The following is a 13,905-nucleotide window of genomic DNA, read 5'->3' on the forward strand; positions in this document are numbered from 1 at the left end:
CAGTACACAAAAAGTTACGTCTTACACATTGACTGTTACAGCGTTAAAAGTTGTCTAACTACAGTGACTAATAGGTGCTGAATTCTTTCAACTCGTCCGGCTGAGCTGGACGCTGTTGACAGGCAAAGAAAAAGTGCTCGTGGTAGACAAGATAATTGGCAGTATAAAAGTATCACAAAGACTCTGTAACAAACGTATAACATTGAAGAAATTAAAATATTAGTCAGTTTTGTATATTTACTTTTTAATTAGCATTAAGCATCTACACCAGCGTCAAATTCAGTCCCAGGATCAAATTTTCAACGGGCAGTCGAGTGTTTGCTGTAATGAAGCGACGGCTGGTTGAGACTGTGTGGCATAACAGACATTAAATCTGACTCTCCCGAGTGCATAACTTCAAGCAGTCATTTGAGAACCCCTAAAAATCACAAAAGAAGCTTCAGGCAGGTGATATACACCACAGGCTCTGTGTTAGGTTGTACCAGGACTGAGAATTCGTTCAGAAAAGTATTTGTCTAGTCTTGTCTTTCTTATGTCAGATTCTGCTGAATCTGATGCCGCCGGAGCGACAGCCGTGGCTCGATGGTATGCACGTCGTGAGGCGTACTTAGCAAGACAGTCCTCGTCCACTGCACTTGTCATATCCGACACAAAATGTCATACCGGCGACTCCAGGCGCAGTTTATTCCGGGGGAATGCTCCAGTTACGAATCTTTCCATCCATGGCGCAGCGTCAAGATTCCGCCGACGAACACCATTATCAAGCCGATGCCTGCCATGCCAAAGAAAAGACCCATACCGAGGGCAGGCGCATTCTTAATAAACTTTGCCAGCATAGCTAAATCTTCTGTTAATACTGCCTTCTGATTAAACCAGAAAGCCGGAAAATAAATTCTTCCGGGCAGCTTTTCGTAGAACCTGTGGACAAACAGAACTGATAAAAAGCAGAACGAAAATGTAATTAATAAAATATACTCCTCTGCTGAATACATCGTTTCACAGCGCTAGCTGTACCCTTGGAAACCCGCAGTACGAGCCAATTCGTTATGAAGCCCGACGCCATTATTTTAAGTGCTAAGCATTATTTGATTAAAAAATATCGCAGGGGCTAAATTATAGAGAATCGACAACAATAGCTCGAAATTTCACTGAAGGTCCATTAATCACTAATAACGGTGCAACCAAAAGATAAGAGAAAAATAAAATTTCCTCCTTGTGGAATTCGTATTTCTGTCAAATATTTACTCTCGACATAAAATTGTTACTGCTTTGCCTTATACTAAATACTCGTAGGAGGAACGACAAAATGCTCATTTAATACCAGACCTGCGAGGGTGGTTTGATAGGTCCGGTAAATTTCCACGAAAGAATGGAATACTTTTGTTGCACATTCATGGTTGGTAAGCTTGATTATTCGAAGGATCGTGTAAAGAATTTCAGCAATTTGCAGCGTACAATTCATTATTGACAGCCCTTTGAATTGGTCAGTGTGTCGATTGCGATTCAAGATGAAGAAAAAAGTGTTTTGTGCTGTGATTAAACATTTGTATTTGAAGTGTTGGACTGCGGCACAAATCAAAACTGAGCTGGACGGGGTTCACGCGGACTCCGCACCATCATTGAAAACCGTTTACTTTTGGATTAGCGGTAACAGTGGGGAAAGTGCATGAATTGGTCTTTCAGTTAGTTCCTCATCCATCCTATTCACCAGACTTAGCCCCAAGTAACTTCTTCCTGTTCCCTGACTTGAAACTTTGGCTTGCTGGGAACAAATTTTCATCAAATGATGAGGTGATAGTTGCGGTCAACGAATATTTTGCATGCTTTGACATAATCTATTTTTCCAAAGAGATGAAAAAGTGTATATCTCTCAAAGGAGACAATGTCGAGAAGTAGGGTGAGTTGTTTACGAAACAAAGATTTTTTCTTGAGTTTTTATGAGACTTATCAAACCACCCTGGTAAATTTTATGATTTCATACATTATTTCCGATAAACTTCTTCGTGACTGTGCTTGCTATTTGGCAACTATTCAATATTATCTTGAAAACCGAACGCAGGTGGTATCAGTGCAGGGGGCAAAAGCCCAAGAACAAAAATTGGAGCATGGCGTATCCCAGGGATCTGACGTAGGACTTCTCCTGTTTCTTATTTATCTCAATGATACAGGCTGTAACAATCACGTGTTACAGCTTGCAGGTGACATCACTCTTTCTGTCAAAGAAAAAACTTCATCACAAACTCTGCAAGCAACAGATGTGCTCTTTGAAAACGTCAAAGAGTAGTTAGTCAAAAATAAAATGAAGACGAACGAAGCAAAAACACATCATCTGATAACAGCCTCAGGGCCGTTAGATGCCAGGATAATGTGGAGGCTGCCAAACTGCTCGGCTTCCCCGCTGACAGCAAACTATCAAGGAATGTGCATACAGTGTGCGTGCGTTCCAATCTCTCCCATGTACTGTACTTTTTGAGGACACTAAAGGGTGTATTAACTGACCAGTACCTAACCGTGTATTGTGCACTACTTCATAGCCACATTAATTAATTATGGGCTGCTGATATGGGGACACTCTTCAGGCTGCAAGAACGTATTGATGCTGCATTCAGGAAGACTGGAACACTGCAAGCTAATATTCACCCATTTAGGAATAATGGCGGATGTATGTATGTATGTATGTATTTTTGTGCCTCCTCAGTGGAAAAGAAAACCAAGGAGACTTTAGCATGAGGCAAGGAATTCATAATTATAACACAAGTAACAAGAGGAACTTTGAAGTACCAAACTGTCTACTGTGTGAAACACAAGAAACGTCCGATACACTGTCTCGAGATCTGTGATGTCTGCCGCCAGCAGCATTCAAAAGGAAAACTGCGCAGGACTTAGAGAAACAACATCCTTTATAATCTACAGAAGAATTTTTCAACAGTCAACAGTGTGACTGGACAAAATAATGTTCTTTTCATCTGTTATATATATATCGTTACCGTGTACAATTTTCTTCATAAACTATATGAAAAACTGTAAAAAGTCTTATGTACGTAATTTTGACCGAGTCCATCCTGTCATGACTGGTAAACGACGCAGCACTAGTAATAAAGTAATATGACTATTGCTGCTTTTTGTGTCAACGTCCAAACATCGGCTCGAGCAACAGCTCATCAAATGTTTCGTTAAGGTTTGGACTTAAAATGATTATTTCCATTGCATGAATTGATGCTACCAAGGAATAGACAGAATTACCTTAGAGACAGTTTCATTACCAGTGAGCAGTTTTGAATATACGAGGGTCACTCCAAAAGAAATGCACACTATTTTTGTAAAAATACAGTTTTCATTCTGCATGTTTGAAAGTCTTACAGTGTGTAGATAAATCATTCCCGCTTGTTTTCAAACGTAGTTCAACCTGTTCCCGTGAGTGGCGCCGTCACAGCATGTCTTCAAGATTGCTGCTACACTTGACGTTCGTCAGAAGCAACGTGCTGTCATAGAATTCCTGTGCTGGGAAAACGAGACAGTGGGAAACATCCACAAGAGCTTGAAAAAGGTGTATGGAGATGCTACTGTCGATAGCAGTACAGTTAGTCGGTGGGCAAGCAGGTTACGTGAAGAAAGCGGGCACGGCAATATTGAGGATTGTCCTCGCAGCGGCAGGCCTCGTACTGCGCACACTCCAGACAATGTGCAGAGAGTTAACGAATTGGTGACTGCTGACAGACGAATCACAGCGAAGGAATTGTCACGCTATGTTGGGATAGGGGAAGGAAGTGTTTGCAGAATACTGGAAGTGTTGGCTTTAAAAAAGGTTTGTGCCAGGTGGGTTCCCAGTATGTTGACAGTGGCTCACAAAGAAACAAGAAAAACGGTATTCAGCGAACTTTTGGAACAGTACGAGAATGGTGGAGATGAATTTCTTGGAAGAATTGTGACAGGTGATGAAACATGGCTCCATAATTTTTCACCAGAGACGAAGAGGCAATCAATGGAGTGGCATCTTGCAAATTCACCCAAGAAAAAAAATTCAAAACAACACCTTCTGCTGGAAAAGTTATGGCTACGGTGTTTTTCGATTCCGAAGGACTCTTGCTTGTGGACATCATGCCAAGTGCAACCACTATAAATTCTGATGCATATGTGACGACAGTGAAGAAACTTCAAGCTCGACTGAGTCGTGTTCGACCACATCGGCAAAAGCAGGATGTTTTGCTGTTGCACGACAATGCACGGCCACATGTCAGTCAAAAATCCATGGAAGCGATCACAAAACTCGGATGGACAACACTAGAACACCCGCCTTACAGTCCTGATCTGGCTCCATGTGACTATTATCTCTTTGGGAAACTGAAAGACTCTCTTCGTAGAACAAGGTTTAAAGATGATGACTCCCTTGTGCACGCTGCCAAACAATGGCTCCAACAGGTTGGTCCAGAATTTTACCGTGCGGGTATACAGGCGCCGGTTCCAAGATGGCGTAAGGCAGTTGAGAGGGATGGAAATTATGTGGAGAAATGAAAATATTGTTCCTAAACGATGTATCTACACACTATAAAACTTTCAAACATGTAAAATAAAAGATGGATTTAAAAAAAATAGTGTGCATTTCTTTTGGAGTGGCCCTCGTTTAAGGGGTTTTGGAGTAAAACTTTTGACAGAGATGGCATATTTTAAACGTACTGTACAATCATCATCGCTTCGAGACCCGCTTTGCGTTCTCCGGAAGACGCCACATGCCGACACCGGGTTTTGAACCTAATCTTCCTCTCATCATCATCAGACAACTCCAACATAACAGTGCACTATACATCCATCCATTAAACTCTCCTACACTCCACAAAGACACACACGGTACAACCATCACATTTCTAGAAGGAAAGGGGACAATGTGCGCTGAGAAAGAACGCCCTTGCCGCTATGCTGCTGAACCCACTCCATTAAATAGCCCAGCCAGCAATGCAGCATTTACATTTTTTTACCGTAAGTATTTTCGTTGTTGCCCACTCACCAAAAAACAAAAAAACAAAAAGCTTGTAATACGGTGCGTTCGGCAAGTCGCTGTGTACTGGAACATAAAAATGGTGGTCCATCTGAAGTTTCGGATGAAATTATCTCGAAAACTATACATCGGGTAAAAATAGTGGGCAATAAAAATTCGTAAGTTCAAAGGGTTACATCAAATGATACTACACGTGACTTCAAGCCCCCGCCCCCTTGGGTGGGGCGGGGGGCAATTCTTAAATCTTAAATGGAAACACCCATTTTTATTGCAGATTTGGATTCTCCATAAAAAAGGAATCAATTTTTCCGGAAACATATTTTTAAACCATTGAGAGATGGCGCTGAAATCGAGAAAAAAGTAAAATTGGGGAACAACTCTTGATTTATTTAGAATTATCAAAGAAAGACATATCAAATCGACAAAAAATGTGCACCAATTCTTTCGTTACGCCAAATTAAGCTATTTTTGTACGAAATGTACTGTACCCTACTTTTAACGTTACCCAGGAACAACGACATGGACGTAGTAGAATGACGTTCCTATGGGGTGCTTCATTTGTGCGAGTCCCCCTGCCTCTGACATGTTGGGGTGCTTCATTAGTGTGAGTCACCTTGCCTCTGACATGTTGGGGTGCTTAATTAATGAAATTAGCCACGAAGAAATTGTTCAAAATTATCCGCATTTGCTTCAATGCATAAAGTCAATCGCCTGCGAAAGTTGTCCGCAGTTTTGAGCAGCACATTCCGTGGTATGGCTGCACACGCTCTTCGGATACGTTGCTCCATATCGTTTCGGGTTGTGGGCTGTCTTTCATAAACAATATTTTTTAAATACCCCCACAAGAAAAAGTCAGGAGATGTTAGGTCTGGTGAACGTGGAGGCCACTGAATTGGTCCTCCGAGTCCTATCCACCGACCAGGGCACCGTAAATTTAAAACGTTCCGCACATTTTTACCATAATGGGGAGCTGCTGCATCCAGTTAGAAGCACATTCTTTGCCTAGTTTCTAAATCAACATCTTCCATTAGCTCCAGCAAATCATTGCGGAGAAGTTGTAAATAAGATTTCCCAGTAACATTTTGGTCAAAAAATACAGTCCTATCAAGTAACCGTTTAAAATTCGACACCAGACCATTAACGACCATTTGTGTTGATTGTCAACGGGTCTGTGCCAGTATGGATTGACTGTGGACCAATAACGACGATCCTGAGGATTTAATTCGCCATTGTTTTTGAAAATGGCTTCATCGGTGAACATAATGTATCTAAAAAAGTCATTGTCACCTCTTATCATTTCCAAGTCCCATTGGCAGAAATGCACGCTTATTTGCATATCTTTTGGCGTGAATGCCCGTGTCAGTGTGATATGATACGCATGATATTTATGTGCCGTAAAAATCCTCAAAACAGTTGATTTCGGTATTTCAGTTTGTCTGTGAATCGCACGACTACTGATTTCGGGATCCAGCTGAACACAGGCGAGAACGGTGAGGGCACGAGCGTCATTTTCATTGTATTCGCGATGACGGGGGGGCGGTGCATATAGCCATTTCGAGCTCGTTGAGTGCAATTTCGAATAATGTTTTCGCTGGGATGTCGTCTGTTTGGGAAACGATCTGCATACAATTGAGGAGCTGCAGCGTAATTGTTATGGCATTCACCTAAAATTAACATCATATCTACAATCTATGCAGAAGGATAGTGAGCAATGTTCCGCTAAAGAATAATTTACTTTCGTCAGTTGATGTTTACAGTTCACAATCTGAAAGTGAAGTGCCGTCTGATCGCATTACACTGACCTTTATACTGAGCCATAGTTCGCAGTTTGGCCACGGTAGCGCCAAAGTCGGGTGAGTAATGTAATTGTGAAGAGTTCCCTAAGGAGATTTTAATACCATTCCGCCTCCCTCCATTAAAAACTGCGGCAGGTAGGATACGTTTTGTAAAAAAAAAATAGCTTAATTTGGCGTAATGAAAGAATTGGTGCACATTTTGTATCGATCTGATGCGTCCTTCTCCAATCATTCTAAATAAATCAGAGTCCTTCCGCAATTTTAATTTTTCTCGATTTCAGCGCCATCTGTCAATGGTTTAAAACAATTTTCAGACAAAACTTTATTACTTTTTATTGAGAATCCGAATCTGCAATAAAAAAATGGATGTTTCCATTTAAGATTTAAAAGTAATCCCCCGCCCCACCCAAGGGGGCGGGGGCTGGGGGTCACGTGTTAGTATCATTTGATGTCCCCCTTTCAGATTACGAACTTGTCTTACCTACTATTTTTACCCGATGTATAGTTTTCGAGATAATCTCATCCGAAGCTTCAGATGGACCACGCTGTAGATTACATTGGAAATTCGAAACCACGTTTGCAGACCTGTGTTTTCATAGAAGCGAGACTGCTTAAGGGCGAAGCACATGAAAGACGGATCACAGCGATCCGTCGCATGCGATCGCTTCGTAGACCACTTGTGTGAGCGCAAATCGCAGCGATCGGTCGCTGATCGCTGATGGCAGGGAAATCCCAAGCAATCTGATGAATCGCATGTGAAGTGTGGTGGTATGCACGCGTGGCTGCAACTCGCCTTTCTAGTTACCAGTAAGCGTGCTTGTGTGGTTTTGTTTCGTTTCACTTTGCGCATGCAGTGTAAGAACCTTGCGTTAGAATTTACAATTATTCAGGGACCATGAGCCACTTTGAGAAGTGAAGCTGAGACCAGGGTTGCAGTTTATATTATTATTTTGCAGGGATTTGCATTTTGAAACTTTTTCTGTAGAATTAGAATTGATGGGAAGTTCGTAGTAATATTTACGGTGCCATGGAGTACATCTGATAATTTGGGTTATTTATGAAACAATCACACGCATTATTAAAGTTCTTAACTCCTAAACAAATGACGTGTCATAATGTTAAGTGTATGTTTTAATTTAAATGTTCAGGACAAATCTATTATATAGTTATACTCATTCAAACACTTCGTAAAGAAAGCTATGGTAATCGGCAGTACTGATATCGAAAACTTTCTAGACACGTTAAGACTGCAAGTACTTCAAGTACTGTACTTGCAGTTAAACGATAGGACTAAAGAATCAAAAATGAATTGAGAACTACAAAACGAAAAAACACCTTGTATTAGGACACTGGAATGATGAAAGGAACCCACTTAACGTCAGTGGATAAAATAATATATTGTATTAAGTAACATACGATCCGCAAGGAAAGCATTTCAAAACAAGTTACTACATTACAGTGCCCATTTTTTTGAAATTTGTTATTTGCATGTATTCGTGGGAATATGGAGATCTATTGCAGTTGCTGCTAAACATAGCAGTCCATTTTCGTAGTGAAGCTTCGTAATAAGGGCTGAGATTCCTTGGCAAATGGCATGCTTCGGAAAGCCGCGATTAGTAACCCGAATGTGTGGTCCTTTAATTGGTTGAGTAACATGAACTGTTTGGATCAACTGATGAAAGCTATTGAATACGATGTGCACCGTTCAGATGTCAAATTTTTTAAATTATGGTGCTTTCAAATGAGGAACGTATTATTTTGTTGAACATGTGTCTCGATAAAGTGATAGATAGATGGATTAACTGCAGGAGGAATTTGCTGAAAAATTCCCGGGAAAGCCGTAACTCAGCGCAATGCGATTCGTCGACTAATTAAGAAATTTCGATGGGTAGGTTCAGTGTTAGATGTCGAACGAACTGGAAGACCATCTAAACCAAACGAGTAGGAGTTGCTGGAGATTTCTGACTCTTTGCAGCAGAGTACAGAAAAATCATTGCGCAAGTTGCCACAAGAACAGGATATCGGGATTGCAACCACGCATGATGTATTAGGCAAACGCTGAAATTGTTGCCATATGAAGCGACAGTAGTGCAAGAACTGGAAGATGCGGGTCATGAAAAGTGAATCCCGTACTGCAAATGGTTTACATCTCTTTCTTAGGAGTAATGCCACTGTTCTACTTGACGTCACCTTCTATATAGACGAGGACTGGTTCCACCTCTCTGATCATGTTAACACACAATACACACGATTATGGTCAACCGAGAATCCTAGAGCAGTCCTTGAAACACTACTGCACGATCTGAGAACTGGTATGTGGGAAGCAATATCAACATAGCGCATTACATTGCTTTTAATGTCACCGAAGGTTGTTTTGACTTTTCTGTATGCTGAGTCAGTCCTACCGACAATCATTTCTCTTTAGATTTCTTCACATTTGTCATGCATCCATTTCGTCCTAGCTTTCCTGCACTTCCTCTTTATTCCATTCCTCAGCGACTTGTATTTCTGTATTCCTGAGTCTCCCGGAAAATCTTCGTACTTCCTCCTTTCATCAATCAATTTAAATATTTCTTCTGTTATCCATGGTTTCTTCGCAGTTACATTCTTTGTACCTGTGTTTTCCTTCCCAACTTCTGTTATCGCCCTTTTTTAGGGCTATTACTTATTGCTCTACCTATAGTCTTAGAGAACTTCAAGGGTATCTCGTCATTCCTTAGTACTTCCGTATCCTACTTCATTGCGTATTGATCCTTCCTGACCAATCTCTTAAACTCCAGCCTCCTCTTCATCATCACTGCATTGTTATCTGAGTCTATATCCTGTTCTGGGTGCGCCATACAATCCAATATCTGATATCGCAATCTCTGCCTGACCATGACGTAATCTAACTGAAATCTTCCCGTTTCACCCGGTCTTTACTAAGTGTACCTCCTCCTCTTGTGATTCTTGAACAGAGTATTCGATATTACTCAGCTGGTATTTCTCTTTTCTCATTCCTTGCCCAAAGCCCATATTCTCATGCAACCTTTTCTTCTACTCCTTCCCCTATAAATGTATTCTATAGCCCCAGAACTATTAGATTTTCGTCTTCCTGTACGTACTGTATTACCCTATCTCATCATCTTCAGCTTGCTCCTCCTGGATATCCGAAAGGGGGACTATTCCGGACTCTTTTGCCAATAGAGAGGTCATCATGACACTTTTTCAATTACAGGCCGCATGTTCTGAAGATAGACATTATGTGTCTGTTATGCAGTGGTTTCCATTGCCTTCTGCATCCTCATGTCGTTGACAATTACTGATTCTTCCGCCTTTAGGGGCTGTTTCTTACCCCAAGAACAAGAGAGTGCCCTGTACCTGTGTCCGCTCCTCCACCTTCTTTGACAAGGCCATTGGGAGAATGAGACCGATTTCTTAGGCCAGAAATCTTCGGCCGACATGTTGATTATTACTCAAAATTTAAGCGGTGGCTTAATTAACTAATGAGGAGGTATTGAATAGAATTGGGGAGAAGAGGAGTTTGTGGCACGACTTGACAAGAAGAAGGGACCGGTTGGTAGGAAATATTCTGAGGCATCAAGGGATCACAAATTTAGCATTGGAGGGCGGCGTGGAGGGTAAAAATCGTAGAGGGAGAGCAAGGGATGAATACTCTAAGCAGATTCAGAAGGATGTAGGTTGCAGTAAGTACTGGGAGATGAAGAAGCTTGCACAGGATAGAGTACCATGGAGAGCTGCATCAAACCAGTCTCAGGACTGAAGACAACAACAACAACAACAACAAGCGGTGGCGGATTTCGAACCCGGGACTAAGGGGAGCGGTACACCTCTCGATTGTATCCCATAATGTTTCGATGCTATAAATGTGATGCGATCTATGTGTCCAAATGATTAGTCGAATTGTCCAGAAAGTTCTTGAAACCAATCACGAACTAGTGTGGACCGGTGACATGGCGCATTGCCACCCATAAAAATTCCATCGTTGTTTGGGCATATGAAGTCCATGAATGGCTCCACGTGGTCTCCAAGTAGCCAAACATAACGATTTCCACTCAATGATCGGTTTAGTTGGATCAGACGGCCAGGTCCGTTCCATGCAAACACTGCCCACACCATTATGGAGCCACCACCAGATTGCACGGTACCTTCTTGATAATTTGGGTCTATCGCTTCGTGGGCTCTGCGCCACACTCGAACCCTGCCATCAGCTCTTAGCGATTGCAATCGGGACTCGTCTGACCTGGCCTCGGTTTTCCAGTCGTTTACAGTCCAACCGACTGGTCATGAGCCAAGCAGAAGCGCTGCAGGCGCTGATAGCAAAGGCACTCGCTTCGGTTGTCTGCTACTATAGGCTATTAACACCAAATTTCGTAGCACTGTCATAACGAATACGATCTTCGTACGTCCCACATTGATTTCTGCTGTTATTTCACGGAATGTTGCCTGCCTGTTAGCACTGACAATTCTACACAAACGCCGCCGCCTCCAGTCGTTAAATGAAGGCAGTCGGCAACTGCGTTGTCCGTGGTGAGAGGTAAAGCCTGAAATCTTGATATTCTCAGCACACTCCTGATGCTGTGGATCTCGGAATACTGAATTTCCTAACAATTGCGGAATGCTGCATGCGTCTAGCTCCAACTACCATTTCATGTCCAAAGTCTGTTAATTCCCATCGCACTCCCATAATCACGTCGGAAATCTCGTCACAAGAATCATGTGAGAAAAAATGACAGCTGCACCAATGCACTGCCTTTTTACACCTTGTGTAAGGGATATTACTGCCATCCGTATATGTGTAAAACGATATCCCGTAACTTTTGTCACTCACCTGAAGATGAGAGGCATGTAGGCAATTGAAATATTGGATAGTATTAAAAAAAGCTGGTGAGTGCTTCATGAGTAACAACTCATCGAAAAACTGAGATACTATCTTTGGCGGTCCGGTCTTCTGTTTTGTATCAGTACAACTTTCCCTCCTGTCAGGATTGTGTCGTCCGACTCAGAACCAAAGTTACTTTCCTGTTGGTGAATATTAACTGCCTGACGAAAAGTAAAGGGGGAGGAGGAAAGGCAATGAAACTTCACGAGTTGAGAGGATTTGTGATGTGATTTCAATGACTAAAAGATATACACTACTAGCCATTAAAATTGCTACACCAAGAAGAAATGCAGATGATAAACGGGTATTCATTGGACAAATATATTGTACTAGAACTGACATGTGATTACATTTTCACACAATTTGGGTGCATAGATCCTCAGAAATCAGTACCCAGAACAACCACCTCTGGCCGTAATAACGGCCTTGATACGCCTGGGCATTGAGTCAAACAGAGCTTTGATGGCGTGTACAGATACAGCTGCCCATGCAGCTTCAACACGATATCACAGTTCATCAAGAGTAGTGACTGGGGTATTGTGACGAGCCAGTTGCTCGGCCACCATTGACCAGACGTCTTCAATTGGAGAGAGATCTGGAGAATGTGCTGGCCAGGGCAGCAGTCGAACATTTTCTGTATCCAGAAAGGCCCGTACAGGACCTGCAACATGTGGTCGTGCATTATCCTGCTGAAATGTAGGGTTTTGGAGGGATCGAATGAAGGGTAGAGCCACGGGTCGTAACACATCTGAAACGTAACGTCCACTGTTCAAAGTGCCGTCAGTGCGAACAAGAGGTGACGGAGACGTGTAACCAATGGCATCCCCATACCATCACGCCGGGTGATACGACAGTATGGCGATGACGAATACACGCTTCCAATGTGCGTTCACCACGATGTCGCCAAACACGGATGCAACCATCATGACGCTATAAACTAAACTTGGAATCATCCGAAAAAATGATGTTTTGCCATTCGTGCACCCAGGTTCGTCGTGGAGTTCACCACCGCAGGCGCTCCTGTCTGTGATGCAGCGCCAAGGGTAACCGCAGCCAAGGTCTCCGAGCTGATAGCCCATGCTGCTGCAAACGTCGTCGAACTGTTCGTGCAGATGGTTGTTGTCGTGGAAACGTCTCCATCTGTTGACTCTGGAATCGAGACGTGCCTGCACGATACGTCACAGCTATGATGATAAGATGCCTGTCATCTCGACTACTAGTTATACGCGGCCGTTGGGATCCACCACGGCGTTCCGCATTACCCTCCTGAACCCACCGATTCCATATTCTGCTAACAGTCATTGTATCTCGACCAACGGGAGCAGCAATGTCGCGATACGATAAACTGCAATCGCGATGGGCTACAATCCGACCTTTATCAAAGTCGGAAACATGATGGTACGTATTTCTCCTCCTTACACGAGGCAACACAACAACGTTTCACCAGGCAACGCCGGCCAACTGCTGTTTGTGTATGAGAAATCGGTTGCAAACTTTCCTTATATATATACTAAGATGTCCGAAAGAACAGATACCATCTTAGTATATATATATATATATATATAGTTAAGGCTCACCGGCCACTTGGCCATCTTCTTCTTCTGTGCGAATGCACAAACAGTGCCCGAACTCTTACGGGAATCGGCAACGCGTGGGCGGGGGCACTACGAATGTTGTGCGGGACAAGTTGTCTGTGTCCTCGGTGGCTCAAATGGATAGAGCGTCTGCCATGTAAGCAGGAGATCCCGGGCTCGAGTCCCGGTCGGGGTACACATTTTCATCTGTCCCCGTTGACGTATGTCAACGCTTGTAAGCTGTTAAGGGTGTTCATTTCATTGTAACTTTCCTTATGTCAGCACGTTGTAGGTGTCGCCACCGGCGCCAAACTTGTGTGAATGCTCTGAGAAGCTAATCATTTGCATATCACAGCATCTGCTTCCTATCGGTTAAATTTCGCGTCTGTAGCACATCATCTTCGTGGTATAGCAATTTTATTGGCCAGTAGTGTATTTTACAAAGAACTTGGCAGTACGAGCCTACTTACGAGTTTTACATTGCACCCTGCACTGATTCGGTTGGGGAGGGTGTCATAAAGCAGTGGCATCCTGTCCTGAGGCAAGACAGCTCACAACTGACACTGAGACGGATATGACGTCAGAGCTGGTCCCACAAATATTCTGTCGTGGCCAGAACAACACACACACCCATGCCCGAGGGACAACTCGAACCTCCGG

The 13,905-nt window shown here is 42.9% G+C and overlaps 1 protein-coding gene across 3 annotated transcripts in view; it reads right to left on the minus strand.

The window, feature by feature from the left end:
* Positions 1-229: 229 nt before the first annotated feature.
* Positions 230-13,905, minus strand: part of LOC124622560 (protein croquemort-like) — an 86,983-nt gene continuing 73,307 nt past the window's right edge. For all 3 annotated transcript variants that reach the window (XM_047148299.1, XM_047148298.1, XM_047148300.1), the window contains exon 9: positions 230-918. In XM_047148299.1, the coding sequence (XP_047004255.1) occupies positions 705-918 (214 nt within the window). In that variant the 3' untranslated portion in view covers positions 230-704. The remainder of the gene's footprint in view (positions 919-13,905) is intronic.

The sequence above is a fragment of the Schistocerca americana genome, chromosome 7 (genome assembly GCF_021461395.2).
Source record: "Schistocerca americana isolate TAMUIC-IGC-003095 chromosome 7, iqSchAmer2.1, whole genome shotgun sequence".
Classification (NCBI taxonomy): Eukaryota; Metazoa; Arthropoda; class Insecta; order Orthoptera; family Acrididae; genus Schistocerca; species Schistocerca americana.